The sequence below is a fragment of the Acomys russatus genome, chromosome 4 (genome assembly GCF_903995435.1).
Source record: "Acomys russatus chromosome 4, mAcoRus1.1, whole genome shotgun sequence".
Lineage (NCBI taxonomy): Eukaryota > Metazoa > Chordata > Mammalia > Rodentia > Muridae > Acomys > Acomys russatus.
The window spans coordinates 28,507,560-28,530,661 of NC_067140.1; the positions used below are offsets into that span (position 1 = coordinate 28,507,560).

The 23,102-nt window shown below is 46.9% G+C and overlaps 1 protein-coding gene across 1 annotated transcript in view; it reads right to left on the reverse strand.

Moving 5' to 3' along the window:
- Positions 1 to 208: 208 nt before the first annotated feature.
- The window catches only part of Ptprj (protein tyrosine phosphatase receptor type J), a 154,085-nt gene continuing 131,191 nt past the window's right edge, over positions 209 to 23,102 (reverse strand). Inside the window, exons 11-24 of the mRNA XM_051144066.1 lie at positions 21,106 to 21,237; positions 18,837 to 19,047; positions 18,613 to 18,737; positions 17,526 to 17,613; positions 16,052 to 16,093; positions 15,211 to 15,219; positions 15,016 to 15,103; positions 13,645 to 13,735; positions 10,375 to 10,448; positions 10,144 to 10,278; positions 8,236 to 8,355; positions 4,730 to 4,890; positions 3,826 to 3,961; positions 209 to 670 (exon numbers count right to left, since the gene is read on the reverse strand). Of these exons, the coding sequence (XP_051000023.1) occupies positions 512 to 670; positions 3,826 to 3,961; positions 4,730 to 4,890; positions 8,236 to 8,355; positions 10,144 to 10,278; positions 10,375 to 10,448; positions 13,645 to 13,735; positions 15,016 to 15,103; positions 15,211 to 15,219; positions 16,052 to 16,093; positions 17,526 to 17,613; positions 18,613 to 18,737; positions 18,837 to 19,047; positions 21,106 to 21,237 (1,571 nt within the window). The 3' untranslated portion in view covers positions 209 to 511. The remainder of the gene's footprint in view (positions 671 to 3,825; positions 3,962 to 4,729; positions 4,891 to 8,235; positions 8,356 to 10,143; positions 10,279 to 10,374; positions 10,449 to 13,644; positions 13,736 to 15,015; positions 15,104 to 15,210; positions 15,220 to 16,051; positions 16,094 to 17,525; positions 17,614 to 18,612; positions 18,738 to 18,836; positions 19,048 to 21,105; positions 21,238 to 23,102) is intronic.

A 23,102-nucleotide genomic window follows, 5' to 3' on the forward strand; every position in this document is an offset into this window, starting at 1 on the left:
TACAGTAGGTAAAAATAGACCTCTGATACTTAAAATATATTCAACCCAACATAATCCTGGCTTTAGCGTGTGAATCATATAAAAGTCTTTAAAAAAAAAAAAAAAAAGAGGAGGGGGGAGAGAGGGAGAGAAAGGGAGTAGGAGAAGGAGAGAAGGAGGGAGGGAAGGAGGGAGGGAGGGAAGGAAGAACAAACCTGTTTAGAAAAAAAAAAAAAAAATCATTGCTCACTTTTCCTGGTTTCCCACAATTCTCAAGGGAAAAGACGTGAACCCACCCCGTTGGCAAAGAGGGATGCAGCTAATTTAGGCACCATCTGTCCACAGCCGCTGGCAGCCCAACCGCCCATCCGCCATGTTTTACACGCACAGCCCTATGCCCTCCAAGGTAGTTCTAACATAACAGAACGAAGAACTGAGAAATGAGACACAGAAAGACATGTCCATATCAGGGCGTTTTCCTTCACTGTGGGTGCGGCGCTCTGGTCAACTTCAGAAAGGGTTTGCTTTGGAACTAGGCGATGTAACCATTCGTCTTTCCGAACATGCTCACTGGCTCGAGGTTCTCATAGATTGTCATGGCGGTTGTGTTCTGATAGATGAGATCAACCTTTGAGTCCTTCTGGGCTCTGATAATATCCAAAACACACTGATTGAGGAAAACATACTGGTCCTGGGAGAAAAAGAAATGAAAGACAAGAGTAAGCACAGGTCCCAGGAGTGAGAACAGAAGACGATTTTCCAACAGGTAACCGCTACCATATCACCCCCTAAACCCCGTCTGCCCCACAGCAACAGTCCAAATTAACACACCTGATGATCTAAGAACATCCTGGTAAAATTCAAAACCACATGACACAGCTTTCCTTATCAGTGACGCTTAACTAGAGAGGCACCGTCACCTTTCCTGATGGAGGAAACACCGGAATCTTGGAAGAGGGTGAGACAGAGACACAGAGAAAATAAAGTGCAAACACATCAGGACAGTAACAGTCCAGTGAGGTCTGCGTGGTGATGGAATCTGTGTGGGGTCAGAGTAAAGTGTAATTCTGTAGAGAGGAGAAAAGCCAAGAGCCATCAGATGGACCTCAGTGGGGCTCTTTAGGGAAGACCGATCTTCACTGTCAACTGGATGAAATTTAGAGTCGCCTAGGAGACACACCTCTGGACAAGAAGGAGGGCATTTGCAGAGAGAGTTACCTGAAGAGGGAAGACACAGCCTGAGTGACGGTGTCCTCACCCCAGGGGCTAAGGCTTGAGGGAGTGAAAAGGGGAAAGGGGGCTGAGCACCAACATTCATCGCTCTCCTCTAACTGACCAGCCACCGCATCCGGCTGCTGCCGCAGATTACAGACACTCGCACTGGCGCACCATGATGGACTGTGCCCCAGACCATGAGGCAAAATCAACTTCAGCACAGCAGTTGTTTTGTTTTTTAAAAAGTAACTAACGTAACAAGTGTATCAGAATCCACAGGTAACTGTTTAAACAGAGGAGATATGTGCTGATACAGAAAAACAACCATGAGCCATAACAGAAAACCTCATGACACAGCAATCTTTTCAAAATGTCCCACTTACGTATGTATACGCACACTCACAGCACACACAGCATCCTGTGGTGCCACCTGCCGTGTCAGTGACTTCCCTTGCTGCCGTAACAAGAAGGGACTTAAGGGAAGAAGGGCTTCTTTGGCTCCCGGCATGAGAAGGGGAGCAGGCCACTGGGACTGGGGAAGGATGGGGGCAGGAGCACCGGGCAGCTGGTCCTACTGCATCCACAGTCAAGAAGCAGAGGGCAGACAGGAAGTGGAACTCAGGTGTAAGTCCTTAAGGCCCGCCTCTAGTGACCCACTTCCTCCAGCATGGCCCTGATCCCTGAAGGCTCCACACCCTTTCAAAGCAGCACCACTAGCTGGGACCAAATGTTCAAAGACATGAGCCTAGTGGGAGGGGAAAGGGGGAGGGAAGGGGGGAGGGCTTTCAAAGCACAACCCAAGCTAAAGGAAACTACAGTTTTCCTGTAGGTCCTAGAGTCTAGGAAGCAGGGTTAGAGAAATAAAAGGGGAGAAAATATGTCCTGTCCAGTCCTATGATCTTAATTTTTAATGTTTTTTTTTTTTTTGACATATGGAAAAGAGGTTGGGGCTGAAGAGGGAGATCAGCGGTTAAAGCATCTGCAACAGAGCAGCAAGACTAAGTGGCAGATCCACAAACCATGGACACGCTGGGTGGGTGTGGCCTTGGAAGAAGGGGTGACCCCAGATCAAGCCAGCTCTCCTGACTGGTCACAGTTTCAAGTTCCGTGTTTCACTGTGAGAACGTGCATCACTGAATAAAATGGGAAAGGAATCTAGAACAATTACACACACATGCGCGCACGCACACGTGCAGCACACATGCACACACATGCACAAGCCTGCACACATACTCACATATGCTCACACAGACACACACTCACAGAACACACGGACAGAGCACACATATACATATACAAACTGCACATACACACACATACACGCACATACACACACATACACACACATACACGGAGCACTCACATACATACTCACAGAGAGCATACATACTCACTCACATATACATACACACACATGAACATATAAACACACAAATACACACACACCACACTCACACACACGAAAATGGAAAAAGAGAGATGAGGGAAGAATCCGTAGATGATAAGATTTCTGTTCTTCCCACTCTATAAAACTATAGCAGAAAAATGAAAATCTAACACAAAAGCAAATTTTCATTCTTTCTCCCACAATCATACAACTCACCCCAAAGCACACAGTGTGCCCAGACCTCTAGAACACGCCCTGCTAGACTCACACGCAGCACGTATTCATGAGTTTCTAAACCGGCACAGGGGAGCAGCCCGAAGTGAAATGAATATTCTGCTCTCATCATGGCCCAGGAATATCTACCCCTGAGGAAGCTGCTGGCCGCCACACTCTGAGGAGAACATTCCTCAGACATGTGCTTACAAGGGACACTTCAAGGGGAGATGAGCCATCAGCTTTACACACTTCACACACTGAGCGCGCATTTTCTCACTGCTCAGTCTTCCTTCTGCAGCTCTGATCATCCATGTTCTTTACCACGTCAAAGCCAGGTGCCATGGATAAGTTGCTGCATTTGTGCTTCAGGGGTAATGTGGTACTTCCTACCATTAAAGGTTGATAAATCTGTTCTGTTAGCTTAAAAATGGTCAGATCTTCTAAGACACAGACCAAAACATACCTATAAAGTTTTAGTAAGTTTAACAAAATTTATTAAACTAAAAATCTATTTTGTAAATTTTATAAATTTAAGATCTAGAAACCAAACCAAGAAACTTAAAAGATTAATTTAAGGGCTGGAGAGATGACTCAGCGGTTAAGACCAATGCATAGATCTTGCAGAGAACCGGAGTTGATTCCCATGGCTGTTCACAAAGACCTGTAACTCCATTTCCAGGGATTCAATGCCCCCTTCTGGCCTCTGTGGGCACTGCATGCATGTGATATACAGGCAAGCAAAACACCCATCCGCACAAAATAAAAATAATCTATTTTAAAGACTATTGCTTGAAAAGCCTGACACAGTAAGGTGAAGACTCCTGACACAATCTACATGGATGGTTCTGCTGGTGCTATCTTCTCAGGTGATTCAATTACAACTGAGATTAGGATCTGCAAGAGAAATTTACAAGCAAGTGCCAGAAAGATCTAGAAGAGTCTGATACTCTAAGCCCAGCATATGATTCCACATGGCCTTTTAGAGACAGCGGGGAAGGGTGCAGTCTCAGGCGCAGATGTGGCCTCACCTCTGTCTGCACCATCAGAGGCCTGTGCATGCGAAGGTCGTAGACGATGCCATACACATCCACAGTGTTCTCGTTCTCGATCTGATAGATCAGGCGGTCGATAGCAATGAAGGTGCCCGTCCTTCCAACCCCAGCACTAGAAAAGAGGGAAATGTAAATGCATATGTTAAAAAAGAAAAATAATAATGGTGATGATTTAAAAAAAAAAAAAAGAAAGAAATAAAATGATTCAGCAGAATTTAAAAAAGAAAAGAAAACAGAAGCGAGCACATTGCCGTCAGTTGCCTCAGCCCTCCCAGTGCCCCGATCAATACCCACATCTCCACTGTCACTGTTTGAGGCTAACATAAGCATTGTTCCTCAGCCACAGCTTCAAGCCAGTCGGGACACTCACTTGGGTTAAAAGTCACAAACGAATTATCTTGTTAAACCTTCTCACAGTCCATGCCACTCAAATAGTCCTGTAGCCTAGGGCAGAGAGCTCCATCTTTTTACAAATCCTCTGTTCTAATTAATTCTTTTGTCTTTAATGCTAAATTCTACTGTTCTCCTACAGGAGTGGGCACACGCTTTCTGTAAGTGACCAGATGGCAAATACCTTCAGCTTAGTACACAATGCAATGCAAATGAGTACACCAGCGGTCATGACTGTGTTCCGATGAGGTTTTATATATAAAAACAAGCGGTTAAGCTGGCCTAGCCCACAGGTCATATATAGCTTGCCAACCCCTTTCCACAGTCTCATGGCTCAGGCTTACTCCACAGTCCCCTCTTGCAGATTATGCTTGAATTTTCAACTGCTTATTACACTTCCTCTTGGGCACTGCTTTGGGAGGGGGGGGTCATAATATCATTCATTGCATTTTAATTTGTTGCACAGGCATGAGCTGCCAACCGCATTTACCTGCAATGCACCAGGATGGGTGATTCAGGGGGAATCTGCTTCATGTAGTCCCGGACCAGGTAGCGGAAGTTGATGAGCAGGTCGGTGGTGTCAGGGACACCGTGGTCAGGCCAGGAGGTGAAATGGAACTGCTTCAGAGGATGACTCTCACTTGTCTGCATCTAGAAACCAACAAAGCAGGTTAGAGATCCAGAGAGTCAAGATGCCTGACAGCATCACAACAGTGAGGGAAATCAAGCAGGGCCTGAGAACCAGACTGCACCCGAGGCATGGTTCCAACCAGAAACGCCATTCACAGTACATCTGGTCCCCATAACCGAATCCTCATAACGCTCCCCCCCGGGAAGGAAGGGCTTCATGACCCTATAAAGCTGGGCGGCAGAGATTCAGAGGAAGTGGGAGTGCCCACCCGATACTCAGCCCACATGTAGCCAACACACCCAGTTCAATTTTGAGTTTAGATCATTTCTGTTCCCAGCTACCAGCCAGTGACAGCCCCACACCCACACAGCTGCTCCTCCTGGGAAGTGCATGAGCCCCATCCTACAGCCCAGGAGGTCCACACCTGCTAGGCAAGAACCACTTACTTGGTAAGTCCTGGACTCTCTAGACAGTATATGGAACTACCCACAACTAGCAAACACTATGCAAATCTTTAGAACTATAGGGGTCTAAAAAGGAACACATATTCTCTCTCTCTCTCTCTCTCTCTCTCTCTCTCTCTCTCTCTCTCTCTCTCTCTCTCTCTCTCTCTCTCTCACACACACACACACACACACACACACACACACACACACACACACACACTCTGCTAATTTAACATCTGGCAGGCAGAAGATAGTGGACACTGTTATAACAAAATTAGTCAATCATACCAATTTGTATTCTGTCTTAGACCAAATTACCTGTAATTACAAAACTCTGTCCCCTGGGGCCAGTCTTGTAGTCCTGTCCTTTCCTGTCTTGATTCAACTATACTCATGTGTCTGTACCTGACCCTACCATATGTCCCCTCAGCTGGGCAGTGGGCATCTCCATCACTGGAGCTAATTTTTAATGTTTATTCGTTATAAAAGCAACAAATTTACATTATTCAAAGTTTGAGAGCTACGAGAGAGGGCATGGAGAAACTTCATCACAGACAACTAACATCCTAAATATTACCATGAGAAGAAGCCGCTGCAAGGAGCAGGGGCAAGAAGACAGATAGAAGCAGTGCAAAGCGTAATTTCTCAGAAGCAGTTCTGCAGAGGGGCAGGGAGGAGGCACAGGGGGCAGAGAGCAGGGGAGAGGGGTGCAGGAAGCAGGCATGCAAGGGCACAAGGGCCCAAGGGACAGGGGTGAAGGAACAGGGGGGGCAGGGGGCTCAGACTACAGGTGACAATAAAAAAAAGTGGAGCTCTAGCTGCAATGTTCTCATCCCATAAAAGGGAAACATGCATGCATTTCACATAATTACAAACCACTGTTTTAAAAAATGCCACGTGGAAGCCTATATTGGATCTTAAATAAGAAAAGGCTGCAGTGGGGACCACGAAATCTCTGCAATCTGTGGCTTCACTGACACAAACACAGTGAGAGCAACCGCAGTTCCTTTCATTATTTCGCAGCTCTGAGCACAATTCCCCTTCACAAAAGTGAACGCCGAGCAGAAGCAGCTGTGGCTAGTAGCCATGCCAGCCAATCTGGACAGGCAAAGCCTGCAGAAATCAGCCTGACATATTTCAGAGGTCTCTCATTGACTGTGACCTTACTTATTTAGGCGGTCACACTGGTGTGTGCTAAACATTTCCCAAGGAGGACCTGAAATATTTCCTGAGGCCAGACTCTTTGAGGCCCAGGAACTAGTAAGAATTAGTGTTCCTTAAGGCTCATTCTTACAAACTAGGACCTGACCTATCAGCCCCTGTTAAATGTGACACCACTGCACAGCTGCTAAGCCAGGCATGGCAACACAGACCTCTAATTCCAGTCCTGAGGCTGAGACAGACACTCATGAGCTTAAGGCCAGCCTGGGCTACCTCGTGAGACACTGTCTCAAAGCTTTGTCTCCTGGTATGTAGCACTGGCATCCCCTCATGCTAATTCCAGTCATCCCTCGGGATCCATATGGATTAATCCCAGGAAAACCTGGGACCACTCAGAATCCCAAAGTAATGCAAGCATGTGCGCATGCAACCTGCACACGCACTCCTGTGAACAGTCATATACACATCACACATGTGACAGCCCACCCTCCAAAGCCCAGGGGCATCACAGGCTACACTATCTGCGAGTACGGTCCATGATGCTCACACTCCTCACAGACACATCCCTTCAGAACACACCCCTGCCATGCAACAACATGTGACTATACCTCGCTCATTCCTAAACTATTTCTATTACCTAGCATTGTTACATAGCTGTTATAGTGTGTGGCTTAGGGAATGACGAACCTACGTGCACACGTGAAGTACAAACACGATTTTTATTCTGAGTACGTTCTATCCCGCGTTGGCTGAACTCACAGCTGGACAGCGCAGCAGGGTGAGAAGACTGGCTGTATGTCGGCACCACGCACAGCTTCTCTGAAAGCTGGACGGCGACGCAGTACCACACAGCCAGAGTCTAGTTACCCGTTCTCCAAAGGCCATGTATGTGGCTTCCAAATTGTTCAACACCAGAAATAATGCTGATGTGGTGGGTATGAGCTAATCTACTGTGGCCATGGATAAAATTATCAAAGAGCATGTACTACTAATAATAAAACAGCAGATACTGGACATATACCCAAGAGAAATACAAGCAAACACAGAGCTTACTCGTCTCTTAAAGAAGCTGTTCCTTCCAAATAAAGAATTGTTTGAAAATAAATGATGCCGAGATTGAGCTCTGTAACTAACGAGCCCATATTCCTGAATTCCACATAACGTCTTTACGTCAGAGTCTCAAACTTGAGCTCACCGGGTCAAAGGGGATAAGCATTATCAGGCCCTCAATATGAACCGCCAAATGTTAAGCCCATCTGCACACTCAGCTGTGGATATCAATGTTGACTCAGGGCGCTTTCTCTACTTTCAAAAAAAGGTTTAAAAATAACCTCAATCTCCTAGAATGTCTGTGTGATTTAACTGGATTTGGTTTTGCAACTTTAGGGGGAAAGGGAGAACAGTGCATAATGGGCTAGAATCTGAATGCTAGAATTAAAATAAGCTGTTCCTGGCTGTAAGCACCCACCCCCGATGCAAGTCCCTACCCAGATGACCCAAAAGGTCTCCAGGAAATGAAATGTGTCACTGACATACCCATGCTCGTAAGACTCATTTAATCAGAAAGGACACAAAAGTCCCCTCAAGAAAGTGAAGCTCCTTAGAGCACATGGAGATATGGGCACTTTAATTCTGAAAAAAGAAGAAGAGGAGGAAGAGGAGGAGGAGGAGGCAGCAAAAATACTTTTCTCGTGCAGCAAATGTTAGTAATTTTTAACATTAATATCCAATAATTTTCTTGGCTCAATCTTGACTTACGTTTTTCACCACGAAATCTCTGATGGTCCATTCCGGAAGAACAACTTCTGAGGTCATCGCCACAGTTATGTCCCCGTAGTCCTGAGCCTGCTTAGAAGGCCAGTACTCCTCACATTTGGTCTAGAACACAGGTTTGGGTGTATGAAAACACAGGGATCCCATACACACCAACACCAAAGCCTCAACAAGGGAGAACAAGTCCTGAAAACTGACACTGGGGGACCGCTCATCCCTTAGCTTGTTTTGTTTGACCCAAACACAGAGATACACACATGTACGGACAAGTCACAGTAATATAAAAGACTCTTTAAGAGAAGTGATTCAGGTCTGTAAGGTAGCTCAGCAGGTAAATTGCTCGTGTGCAAGCCTAGAGACCTGAGTTCAGTGCTCAGACCTCATTTCCAGAAACATCACATGGAAGGTAGCCTTTGACCATGGATTTTCTGTGGCAAATATATGTGCACACACACACACACACACACACGCACACACACACGCACACGCACACACCATACACACACCATAATAATAAAACCAATGCTAAGGAATGATGTCTAACAGGTTCCAGTTACCACCTAGGACAGCACCACTCGTGGTGAGCACCTGGCCATCAGGAGCCACAGCACCGTGCTGTCAGGACCGCCCTGCTTACAAGGGAGCGCTGAGGCAGAAACAGCCTGCTCTGATGGCCAAGGAGGTGTGAGGATCACTGGCTTAGGGACCAACTGTCAGGCTTCAAGAAAGGAATCTAAACTTAAGAGAGGGAGAGAGAGAGGGAGAGAGGGAGGGAGGGAGGGAAGGAGGGAAGGAGGGAGGGAGGGAGGGAAGGAGGGAGGGGAGGGAGAGAAGGAGGGAGGGAAGGAGGGAGAAAGACCTTATTCTAGGCATGGAAGTGCATACGTGTGATCTCAGCAGTTGGGGGCTGAAGGAGAGTTGCTACAAGTTCAAGTCCAGCCTAGGCTAACAGTGAAGCCCTGTCTCAAAAAAACAAAAACACACAAAGCGCAGAATACTAATAGCTAGGGTATTGTTCAGCGGCATGGCACAAGCTTTGCACAGCCTCAGCCAAAGCCCCACCTCCAGCCCCCAACCCCAACACTAAATAACAATAGTAACTAATAATCCTTCATGAAGTAGTAATGCTCATTCCTCAGGTACACATTTTTTTTAATTTGGCATATATATTTTCAACTTGTCTCTATTTATGGAAATATGAGAGGTTTTATTCCTAGAACAGATCTTATCTGTGACAGAAATGACATCGGGGTTCCAAGCCACACAGGAAGAGAGAGGCTGCTGGAACTCGCCTAGAGAGAAGTCTGAAATTTTGCCTTTTGTTTGTTTATTTTTGTTTTTGTTTTTCGAGACAGGGTTTTTCTGTGTTGCCTTGACTGTCCTGGACTCACTTTATTGACAAGGTTGGCCTTGAACTCCCAGAGATCCACCTGTCTTTGCCTCTCTGAGTGTTGGGATTACAGGCATGAACCAAATTCTGCTTTTAATGTCAAAAACTAAGTTCAAAAATCGGTAATTTAGGAGCCAGTTGCTTAGAGACTAGACACGCTGGCTTTACAGGCACAGAGCTGACAATGGCCACATGGTCTCCAGTACCTCACACCAGGCCTGCAGTGCCCGCTGCACTAACCCAGTGGACTAACTAAACTAACCCACTCACTAAGTCCAGCAGCAGAGAGTCAGTCACAGACATTTATATGAGCTCACCAAAACCATAACAGAAAATGTCTTCAAGATTTAAAACATTCCCTCTAAAGGCTAAAAATACAGAAGATTTTCTAAGGATGAAAGTATTAATGTTTGGGAAGGGAAGATAGCTTTTTAAGAGACAGACAGATTTTAAGACACCCTCCACAAGAAAAATTAATTTATAGTTTTCCAAAAGATACTTACCCTTCCCTGTTCCACACATTTGGTCAGCATAACAATGGCGTAGACATTTTTCTCCCAAACCATACGCCAAAAGTCTTTCAAAGTGTTGGGTAGAGGTCCTTGTGTGGCAATGAAGTCTTTCTTGGAATGGTAGCCCTAGGGATAGGAAGCCGGTCGTCATCAGACACACAAAGACAGACATGTTCTTACTCAGAGAAGCCCCAGGGCTTGTGAGAGCAGCCCCCCACTTACAGGCATATGGTTGGCATTGATGTAGTCATCCGTCGAATGGGTCTGGACTGAAAGCTTGACTCGAGAAATATCATCTGTTGGCATCAAAGGACATAAAGGTCCTCATCTGAATCCGCTTTTCAGGAAAGTTGCACACGAGAAAATTTTACAAATGCCAGCTGGCTGACACACAGCTTCACACCTTTTAGTCACAACTTCATCTGATCCCGGTGGACACTAGGATTTGAACCTAGGCATCCTGACAGCAAGGCCTGTGTTCTAACCTTCCCAGACTAAATAAGACCTTACTCCCAGCAGCTTTGGGATCTGCTGAGAGCAGGTCAGGTGATAAGCAACCTTATTCATGTCACAAAACCATCTCACAGGCTTACAAGATTTCAAAATTAGGAGTTTCGGAGATGAAGTGACATCTCCAAGTCCTTCAATCTGGGGGAACAGCAGACAGAATTCGACCTCAGAGCCTATTCTACTACGGCAGAGGAAACATCCAAATTAACCTCTTCCCACTGCTCTAAAATGCTGTTACAGGGATGGTGAGACGGCTAAGACATTTAACTTAAGGTGCTTGCTGCCAAGCCTGATGACCTAAGTTTGACCCCCAAGAGCCACATAATGGAGGGAGAGATTGTTCTCTGAGCTCCACAATGCCATGGCACATCCACATTCGGACATATGGATGATCAATAAACTAAAGACAAACAGATAGATGATAGATAGATAAATAGATAGACAGTAGGTAGGTAGATAGTAGAAAGAAAGAAAGAAAGAAAGAAAGAAAGAAAGAAAGAAAGAAAGAAAGAAAGAAAGAAGATAAGGACAGACAGATAAAGGTCTAATTCCGAAGTTGTGGAGATGGTTCCATCAGTAAAGTGCTTGCTATACCAGCCTGAGGCCCTGGGCTCAAACCGTTATTACCCATAGTGCACTCCTATAATCCCTGCACTGGGGAGGGAGAAACAGGAGGCTTCTTGGGGCTGGATGGGCAGCTAATCTAATTGAATCAGCAAGAACCAGGTTCAATAATCGGCCTTGTCTCAAAAATGGATGTGTGGGGAGGTGGGGAAGATCTGTAGGAGATGAGGGAGGGAAAAGTGTGATCAGTGTATAAAAGATTTATTTTCAGTAAAAAAAAAAAAAAAAAGAAAGAAAAGAAATAAAATAAGGCAGAGAGGAAGTGAAGACAACAACCCAGCACCGACCTCCGGCCTCCAGGTGTGCACACATGGAGGGATCTAAAATACCAACTTCTCGTGTTCTCTAAATATCGCTCTCTTTTGGAAGGCATAAAACACACACAAGCTTGCCCAACTCCAGAAGTGAAAAAAATACAGGAATTTCCAGTGTCAGGGTAAGTCATGGGCGGCAGCATCAAGCAAGGACAGCTCCCAGTCCCCACCTGAATCTGCTCCCCTCACCCTCCCTGGGTCAGAGCAGCACAGCAACATTACATACAGTTGTGAGGTGTGTCTCACGTGGAAGTATTCTCAATAGAAACTCAGTACACCCAGACATCGGATCCCCCACCCTCGCTCCAGATTTGAAGCTCTCCAAGAGCAGGCCATAGGTCTGAGTTAGTCTAAGAAGGGTAGAGATATGGAAACTGCCCCAGCATGGTTCCAAAAGCCAAGTCCTGATCTCTCTGATCAGGGCCAAGACCCACTGACAAGTATAAGGGAAGAAACAGGGGGCGAAAATCCACAACCTAAAAAATACTGAGTTTAAATTCAAATTAATAGAAAAGTATGCCTTAAAATTTAAAAAAAAAAAAAAAAAGACAAGTTATTAAATGGTTTGGTGTAAAAGCTACCGACAAAACCAAGCGTCTTCATGACAATCAGAGCGTGGCTAGGATCCACTGACACTCCTCTCTGTGCCCTAATTCCCACACCAACAGACTTCCCATATAGACTTCACATTACTGACCCTCCTCTATATTTCAATCACCTTGTTGGGTAAGTGATGTTCTGGTTTCATTTCCTTCGTTGTGGTCTGAATAGGCATGGCCCCCATAGACTCGTGTGTGTGTGTGTGTGTGTGTGTGTGTGTGTGTGTGTGTGTGTGTGTGTGAGAGAGAGAGAGAGAGAGAGAGAGAGAGAGAGAGAGAGAGAGAGAGAGAGAGAGAGAGAGAGAGAGAGAGGGAGAGAATATGCTTGGTCCATAGGGAGAGGCACTACTAGGAGGTGTGGCCTTGTTGGAGGAAGTGTGTCACTGTGAGGGCGGGCTTTGAGGTCTCCTATGCTCAAGCTCTGCCCAGTGTGGCACACAGTCTCCTTCTGCTGCCTGCAGATCACGATGTGGAACTCTCAGCCACCTCTGCAGCACCATGTCTGCCTATGTGACACCATGCTTCTGTAAGCCGGCCCCAAGTAAATGCTTCTCTTTATAAGAGTTGCCATTGTCACAGTGTCTCTTCACAGCAATAAAGCCCTAACTAAGCCAGCTGTAATAAACACCTGGACTGAAAGCAGCTCAGGAGAGGGAAGGAGCTTATGTGGTTTACAATTCCAGATCACAACATCGTGAGGAAATGGCAGCAGGAGCTTAAAGCATGATGTCCACACTCAGAGGCAGAGAGGACAAACACGTGGGCCCTTCGCTAGCTTGCTCCTTCAGCAAGCATTCTCCTCAGACAGTTCAGAACCCCCTGCCTAAGGAATGGTATTGCCCACAGTGGGCTAGGTGTTCTTCTATCAGTCAAAACAATCCCCGAAAGACACCTCATGGGCCAACCTGATCCAGATAACCCCTCGCTGAGACCCTCTTCCCAAGCGACCCTAAGCTGAGTAAGTTGACGGTCAAAATGGATCAGCACAGATACACACGCCCGGCAATTCGCAAAAGCAGGAAAAGACTTCAGTGTGACTGTCACTTAGCTGTGGAACATGGCTGACCAATCAAAGAGCTAGGCAAGGAGAGAGTGACACGGAGCTTGTTCCCCTTGCTGCCTCTTTCACCCAGAACAATACAAAATGGAATAAGAATGTAACTGTGACTAGGCCATTTGGCATGGCAGCTCATTTTCTTCACCTGTGAAATGACCATTTCACCGCCACCTGCTACTCTCTAAGCTGAAGAGGTACAGGTGGGTAAGTCAAATGCCCTCTCCCTCCTCAGAGTGCTTGGCTCATTCTAGGTAAATGGCTGTGGGAATACCTGGGGCTGGATGGTGGTGGAGACAGCGAGTGGGTGTCACTGGTTCCCCACCTCTCTACTGTTCAGGGTGGGGTGGCCCAGGGACAGAGGGAAGGTGACAGGGATAAAATGACTCACAGGGCAGGACGTTGTTATAACGGTTCTTCCCTCTGTTCTCCGCTATTTCGGCTGTGTATTTAGGTAGATTTATTCCAATCAGCTTCAGATCCTGCAAACAAAGCAAACGAGGTGTCTGCATTTCATCGGGGCACGGGGTGTGGTAGGAAAAAAATAGGAACGCGGAGACGGAGCAGGCTAACTAGCGCTAACTAGAAAGAGGTGCTGAGCATCCAACCTCCAATACCTGTGAGTAGGTTCTTGTAAGGTGTGGCCGTGGAAGACGCATTCAAGTTAAAACGAATTCACACTGGACTAGAGTACATCCTTAACCAAAACAGGTAATGTAGTCATAATATGTGTACAGAGACACAGACACACAAGAGGAAACATCTCATGTGGTGATGGTGGAGGCAGAAGCCATGCTTCCCCCAAACCAAGGGACAGCGGGGATTTCCAGAACCTGGGAGAAGTATGGAGGGATCTCCCCTAAGAGGCTAAGTGGGGAACAGGTCCTGATGACACTCTAACTTTGAGCCTCTTATCTCTAGAACAGCGAGACAACCAGTCTGTTGTCTTCAGCCACACAGCGTATGGTACTTTGATATGGCTGCTCTTGAGACTAAACCAGAGGTGAAAAAGAAAAAAGAAAAAAAAAAAAAAAAAAAAACCTGGTGATTCTTGCCTTCTAGGGGCTAAAAACCTAAAGGAGATGTGGCCAGGAGTCACTAGCCTGGCATGGCAGAGTGAGGCGCACAGGCCACAGAGAGAACCAGACAGCATAAGGACAAATAGAACAGACAAAGACTGAGTCCTCCTGTGGGATCTGAGGAACCTGGAGGAGGCAGTGTTGACACTGAGGATGGACTGTGATGGGGTTGCAGGCAGGAGTCTAGTACAAAAGCAGACTGCCGGAGGCGTATCGTGTGGGGGACAAGCATGCACGGACCTTCTGAGAGAGGACAGTAGTTCTTCAACTAGTTTGGGGGGACAGAAGGTAGTAGAGTCTCGAAGACAAGAGACTGGCAAAGAAGCTCGTTGGCCGGGGTTTCCACAGTCTTCCCAAGTCAGCTCTGACCCCACAGCTATCCAGTCCCAGACCTCGTATTAATGACTCTAGTTAATGGGCCCAGCTTCAACCCTCCATCTCTCTCTCTCTCTCTCTCTCTCTCTCTCTCTCTCTCTCTCTCTCTCTCTCTCTCTCTCTCTCTCATCTTCAGGTATCCACAAGATTAAACACATACTCTACCAGAAGTGACGGTCCGCATGAGGTTCCTAGCAGGGTGCCCCAGAAGGTCCACCACACTCTTCTCTCTCCTCCAAACCTCCTCTTCACCCAAAGCTTTACCATAGACAAATGGCAAAAAAAGAAAAAAATTTACAGCCATGTACCTCATATTCCTCTGCGAACCCACAGTTGGAATCAGCTTGCTGCTTCTTAAAGTAGGCCTCAAAATTCTCCACTCGAATTAACTTGGATCTAGGAGAATAAAACAATGTGTTGGCTTTTTGGTCTTGCTTACTTTTCATTCAATCAAATCATACTCAAAACATAAAAATGAAAGCTATAAAAACGAAGCTACTCACTTTTTAGGTCTTCATCATAGAAAGGAAAAAGGAAAATAAAGCAATTAGAAAGATGTGCTCATTTTGGAAGTAAGCATCAACTCAAAAGAACAAAGCCAGACACAATGAGGGGCGTGGGCTAGAGATTAATGTAATGTAATTTAGAAAACACTGAAATGTGGATCACCAAAGCAGCCCTGTTCTATAACCAACCATGTCTGTGACTTGAAATAATTTTTTCCTGCACTCACTTTTGTAAAATATGACAATTACCTATTTGGGGGGGATGCCTGTGGAGATGGGTCAGGGGGCCAGAGCACTGCTGCTTAAGCTCAAGGACTTGAGTTCCAATCCGCAGCACCCACATATAACAACAGGTGTGGCACAGGCACCTGGAACCCCAGTGCTGGGGCAGGTAGAGGCAGGAGGTTGACTGCAGCTTGCTGGCTGCCAGCCCTGCTCTGGACTTAGCAGAAAACTCCGTCCCAAGGGAACACAGTAAACATCACTAAGAGTAAGATACCCACCATCCTCTCTGGCCTGGGTGCACAGGTACTCTAGATAGACTCGCATGCACGCACGCATGCACACACGCACGCACGCACGCACATGTGCATACACACAACCCGATTAGTAAGACTGAAAAACATGTGGGGAAACAAAAATAAAGGTGGCTTCAGGAAAACAGTAAACAAAGTCTCATTGCAGAAAACAGCAAGAACTTCCAGATGACTGTGGCCAATCTGTCAATCAGTGAAAATGACAGCTATTTCTATTTAAAAAAATATGCTATATATATATAGTCACAGAACAGATGAGGGGGCTGAGAATCTTAAAATAAATTTGTAACTCAGAGACTTACTTAATTTGAGAAAAGGACACTTCATTATGCTTGGCATCTTTCCTATTTTGGAAGAAAATGGGGGGAAAAGCCCATTAGATTAAAAAATAAAAACCTTCAGTCTGCTTTGCCACCTTTTACATATACAGAGATACACTCTTCCCAGGCTGTGGTTCAGGTAGGATAGTAAAGGGGCTCAGCAGTACCCAGCCCAACATAGTGGGGGCTCACCAGTACCCAGCCCAACATAGAGCTAGCTCACCAGTACCCAGCCCAACAGAGGGTGGGCTCACCACTACCCAGCCCAACATAAAGCTAGCTCACCAGTACCCAGCCCAACAAAGGGCAGGCTCACCGGTACCCCGCCCAACATAGAGCTAGCTCACCAGTACCCCAGCCCAACAGAGAGCAGGCTCACCAGTACCCAGCCCAGGACATAACCAGCTCATCAGTCCTCAGTCTCACAGGCAAAGCAGGAAATGCAGACCAAAAGCCTGTAAAGTTACTCTTTCTCATTGAAAAGAATCAAAATCTATTCAAGCAACTTTTAGTAATTTCTCTGTGTGTGTGTGTGTGTGTGTGTGTGTGTGTGTGTGTGTCTGTCTGTCTGTCTGTCTGTCTGTGTGCATGCACACATGCGCACGCATCCCATTACCATAAAAGCAAGACTCCTTATTCCATGTTCTGCTTTTAAGGAAGCACCTGTGTAAATTACTGCAGATGTAATGCTGCCATTGTGAGCACCTGCACTGTTGGCTCAGCTCCGCCTGGTGCTGAAACACACTGCAATTCGGCAGCATGTACCACAATGCGAAGAAAGCATGCCCGCTGACCAGTAACTATCCAGCTTGGAATTCAGCCTAAGAAAATAATCGTGAGCATGTCCGAAGGCTAGAGACGAGGACATGTAACTGCAGTCAAAAATAATTAGCATGTCCAATAAAATGGTTAAATCAATGATGATGAATACCAGGCAGCTACTTAAAATTATGCTGAAATGAAGACCTCCATCAGGTCACGTGAGCAAAGCAGGGCAGCCATTAATGTGTGTGACAGCACTTGACTAAGGACGAGCTACTATTTTCACTAGTTAATTACATCACAGGGGGTTCAACATGGAATGAGACAGTTGCCAGCGTCCCCAGCTCCTTGAGTCCAGCGCTCAACACAGAGGATGTTAAGCCTTCCAACAGCTAGTGAGAGTGGACCCTGAGCTCCAACTTGGCCAACTCTGAAGCCATAGGAGACTCTTAACACATTCATAGGTTCCTGGCTTGAAAGCAGCTCCCTGGGTACAGTGTAGGCCTGATGTGCCTGGGATTGAGGCCTAGCATCAAATCCTCCAACTGGAGTCAGGGGGAAACAAGACTGGCCAGATGGCGAGGCTGTGACGAACACAGGGCCTCTTTTAACTATTCCCTCTGATTTTACAAACGGTTGCAGGTCCTTACAATGCCAAGTTCCCTGACACGCATGATTCCATAAGCAGTATCACCTTTTCTTTCTCCAGAAGATGAAGCCTCCCACAGCCACAATGGTCAGGGCACCAAAGATGCATCCGAACACTGCTCCACAGATGACACCTGTGGAAGGTTCCAACAGAGGCACTTCAAATGGTGTTCACGAGGGGCCATGTGCTACCCCCAACAATCAGCCTGAGACAGTCATAGGGTTCAGGGAGAAAGGGGGTGTGGTGAGCACAAGGGAGAAGTAAGTATCTTTGGATGTAAAATTAGAGCAGCTTTCGGGGGTGGCGGGGCTGGTTTCTTTACCCTCAGCCCATCATTAACAGGAAGGTCCTGGGACCAGTACAACCCTTCCCTAGGTCTTCAGTTCAGCTGTGAACTCAGGGGCCTGAGCCAGCTAGATCATTGGTTCTTCTTCCTGTCATCTCTGAGCAGAAGCACCTACACCACCACACCCACATAGCATGGAAGCCTGCTTTTGATGGGCTACTAAGGGGGCTGAGTAGGGACCCTCTGAATTTCACTTCTGGGTAATCTGTTCTACTCTACTCAGTAGTTATGAAAAAACAGACTAACCAACCAGTCAGCACCGTTCTCCGTTCTGAAGGAGGGAGCCTTCACCTTAGGTCCCTGAAATTCCCATATATCTAGTTCTGTGGTATTGGGTAGGAGGGGCAATTCACAAGGAGTTTAAGGCTAGAATTTCAGGCCTGCATTTAAGCCACTGTGAACACTGGGCACACCCCATCTCTTGGCCTTGGAAGCCTTATTTCTAAGCAGAGGCTAGGTAAGACCATCTCCGTGGCTCCTTCTAACGTGAACATTCAAGGACTAAGTCAAACAAACCCACAAACGACTTCGAAAGCAAAGGACTAAGAGATCTACAGAAAGTGTGACTGGTTTTAGAGAAGGAGATAGGGAACAGGCCTTCCAGGCACCCCAGACTGGGGAGCTAGGCTGACCCCTAAAACCAAAGGATATGTCAGTTTTAGAGAGGAAAAGAACCAGGCACCTTGACCCTCCTAGATGCCTAAGAGAGGGGCACAGACAGCAGGCTTCTGCAGGTGCAGGGCACAAAACCCACTGTGTTGATGTCAGGGATTTTGTTCCCTCTACCTGGATCTTGAGGCAAGAACACGGCCTCGGAGTATCGACTGAAAGACACATAGCTCTCATCGCCATTGATGATTCTGTCATTTTGATGGCTATAGGTAATGTTGGTGAAGCCAGCAACACAAGCCCTGCGGGGAGACAGAGGAGAAGTGAGGCAACTGAGGTGTGTCTACCACCATAGTACATAATCTTAAATTCCTGAGGCTCAGCAAGGACCCAGACATTACCGGTAGGAGCCCAGAGGCTCCAGCCTCCCGTTGTAATAGCCAAGGGTGATGGATTGGTTCCCCACATCAATTTCATATTTCAAGACTTCAGACAAGCCCTGAGAGCGCCCCTTCTCTTCTATGCTGATGAGGTATGTCACATACGTATCCGAGGCTCCCTTTTTGAAATCTTCGTACGTGTACTTCAAAACATCTGCAGAAGGCTGCTCAGCTAAGAAAGGAACACAGAAGGTGAATCCTGAGCGACAGCAGAAAGACGCAAGTGTCACACAATAGCTCAATAATGACACAGAGGCTGAGTGGCGATGCCAGCAGCCACTGTCCCTCAAGCATCTCTGGGAGCCGGTGAATCCTTAGCACTTGGCTTTTACCACTCCATACCTTCAACATGAGTCTCTCACAAAAGCTGATGATCCCTAGTCTCAAGCAAGAAAAACAAAGGTGAGGAAATGTGCCTGTGCCACACTGCCCACGCTGTGAAGCTGGGCTCCTACCTAGCCCTGACCTCCTGGCCCAAGACCTGTGTCTTTCTTGTGCCAGGCTGCTCTTGACTGGCCTGGTCACCAAGCAACAGGATCTCTTTCATTCAGCATAGGTCTGAGTTTGAAATTTGTTGAAAACAAATTCAGTGACAAAAGAGTTAGAAAACACGGGCTGAAGAGATGGCTCAGAGGTTAAGAGCGCTGACTGCTCTTCCAGAGGTCCTGAGTTCAATTCCCAGCAACCACATGGTGGCTCACAACCATCTATAATGAGATCTGGTGCCCTCTTCTGGCCTGCAGGTGTACATGCAGAGAGAACACTGTATAAAAAAAATAAATCTTAAAAAAAAAAAAAAAAGAGTTAGAAACAAGACTCAAAGTTTTAAAAATTGAGAGTGGGGGAGACCAGCACAGTGTGTTTATCTGTGTTCACAGGAATGTAGGTGCATGTGTGTGAGCTACTTTGTGTGCATATGTGTGTGGAAGCCAAAGGGCAAGCTTGGGGATCATTCCTCAAGCATCTTGTGCCTTTTTTTTTTTTTTTCTTTTGCATCAGGGTCTCTCTCTAGCCTGGAACTTCACCAAGGCAGCCTAGCCAACTAGCCTGGGAACCCAGGGAGTCTCCGTCTCTGTCTCCTCGGCACCAAAATTACGAGGGCATGTCACATGCGCAGCTCTTTATTTACCTTGCAAGGCAAGGACTTTACCAACCTCGCTATCTCCCTAGCCCTGGTTTGTGTAAAACCAGGTATTGTGCAGCTATCAGAGACACCCTGGAATCATTCCTTCCTACTGCCACAGAAGAGCCATTCCAGTTCCCCTCCGCTGTCACCCGGAAGATGCCCTTCACGGAGTCCCACAAGCAATCTTTCTGTGCTTGCTTCCAAGAGCAAGTGACCCTACATTGGCCAGCCACCGCTGTGCCTGTATAAACAGCTACAGGGATGGTCGCCCCATGTTTCCACTCCACCACAAAGGTGCTGTACAGTTGTGACAGGGACTTCAAGGCCAGGAAAGCTTGAGGTACTTGCTAACTGATCCTTCAGAGCATCAAGACAACAGCTGGACTCCTGCCAGAGCCAAAGCACAGGCTGCACCGGAGAGAGGCGTGCACTTATGTCACCACTGTGCCTCACTCACGGTCGTGGTGTGAACGAGAATGGCCCCACAGGCTCATGTATTTGAATGCTTGGTCACCGGTTGGTGGAGCTGTCTGGGATGGATGTGGAGATGTGGCTTTGTTGGAGGAGGCGTGTCACTGAGGGGTGGGCTTGGAGGTTTCAAATGTAGTCCCAGTGTGTGCCCCGTCCCTTCTGCTTACTAGCAGTGGATAAAAACATGAGCTCTCAAGCGCTCCTGCCACTGTGACTTTTCTCTACCATCGTGGAGTGTAATCCTCTGGACCTGTAAACCTGCTAGATGCTTTCTTTTATGAGTTGCTTTGGTCATGGTGTTTTATCACAGCGATAAGAAAGAGCCAGGCGGTGGTGGCCCAGACCTTTAATCCGACACTCAGGAGGCAGAGGCAGGCAGATTTCTGTGAGCACCGGGCCAGCCTGGTCTATAGAGCGAGTTCCAGAGTAGCTAGATCCACACAGAGAAACTCTGACTCAAAAAGAAAAAATGAGAAACGAAGACAGGGGGAGGGAGGATCTGGGGGTGTGGAAGGGGGGGAGTGTGTCTCTGTGTGTGTGTCTGTGTGTGTGTGTGTGTGTATCTGTGTGTGTCTGTGTGTGTGTGTTATGTCTTATGTCATGAGTTAACCCATGCCGCCGGCCCCTTCTTACCTTCCCCGGTAGTGAGAACAACGGCATAGGCTTTGATAGGTCCATGGCTGTCTTCAAAACCACTGAACTCAACCTTTACTGAATTGTGACTGACAGATGTAATATTAGGGGATCCATCTGGAGGCGGTGGGTCTAAAACAAAACGAAACAATCAAAACCCAACATTTAAAACCAAAGAAGGAGAAAAACTACCAGGTAGAGAATGTGTTCAAACGTCCTCTACAAGATGTGCCCCTGCCCAGGAAGGTCTGCCCATGCTTGAGAAGACTTGGCCCAGTACAGGAAGACCCGCCCATGCCCAGGAAGACCCGCCCCTGTACAGGAAGCTGTATACAGAGCTCATCCAAAACATCCCAAAGTAAGAGACTGGAAGGGAATAAGTACTGTGCAGAGACATGGGTCCTGAGCAAGCCCGGGGACAAGGACTCCACAGATTTACCCCACACATTTGCCATCAGCTCTCCAGCTTTATCTAGTCAGAAAGGATCTCACACTTCCCACCCCAAGTCTGGCAGCAGCAAACCAGCTTATCCAACCCAGTCCTTCTCATTCCCCGCTTCATATCCCTAACCCTCAGCACACAGGAAGCAAGCAACAAACCCTGGCAAAGACCTTCACCTCAACTTTCCTCTTCTCCGATACTTCCTAACCCAGAGAAAATGCAACTTCGAATTTAACTTGCGGTAAATTTATAAATATTCATCTGCAAAATGAAGTTCCCAATGAAAAAGTGAGAATCACTGTGTGAAATGATGTGCGTGCATGGTTCTATCTGCTCAGCTTACCCCCCTCTACTGGCTACCTTTTTTTCATTGTTTGTTTTCATGTAGCCCAGGCTACCTGGAACTCCCTATAATAACCAAGGTTGACCTTGAACTTTTGATCCTCCTGCCTGTACCTTCCATGTGCTGGGATTATAGGTATGTTATGCGCTACTACGCGCAGTTTACGCAGTGTTGGAGACTGAACTCAAACTTTCATGCTTACGAAGCAAGTGCTGACCAACTGAGCTACAGCCCCCACCCAGAGATGTCTGGCTCTAATGAGCTGCTCTGCTCTGTGCCAGGTGCTAGGCTCAGCGCAGGGAGCATAGGCTCGGTCACGGTCTGTTCTTTAGCAGTTTATACACGGAGATGACACCATGAGAAGAGGAGCTACAAAGGGGGAAATGAAATATTCACGGTTCCCACTACGTTCTACAAAAGCAAAGTGGTGAGCCACCGGGTAGGGTGCCGCTGTGTACTGCACACGTTAAGGAGCTCCATGCCCACTGCTTTCCCTGAGACTTTACAGCACACAACCTGGGCAGCCATGTGTGTGGTCTTCAAAGTGTAACACACGGCTCAACAGTCCTGGAAGGTAAGGAGCGCTTCTCCTTCTCACAGCTGAGACTCTTAGCCAGGGCAATTAGCTTTTCTGAGATCACGGGAGTGCTAAAGGGGGAAACTGAACTCAAAGCCAGTCCACCTATCTATTCTGAGTCTTTGTCTACAAAATACTTCAACCATTTTCCAAGTCAGGGCCCTATAGCGAGAGGCGCTCTTAGAACAGCCACTAATTCTTTAGAAGCTGTCAGATATATTCTTATCTCCTGAGGAATATATTTATCTGAAAGTCAAAAGACACAAAGGGGGATATAACACCACCACCACACTGGCTGATACAAAACACAAGCTCGGCGAAGACGGAGGAGCAACGGACAGACAAAACAAAATCAATTCTTCCCAAGAAGGGGTGGGGGAAGGGGGGAGGGGAGGAGGGAGAGAAAGGAATGAATATGAGGGGTTGGGGGATTCCTGCATCGTATGTCATCTTTTCTTCCCCTAACTCAACACAGGCTCTTGTCAATAGATTCCAGAGAAACGAATCCTGACTAAATACACAGTAATGCTGTTGCTTTAAGTCTTCCTCCGTGAGTATGGTGGTCACATTAATATGGCTATATTTGAAAGAAAAAGAATGCCCTTATCTTGAAGTAATCCATGTGGAATATTTAC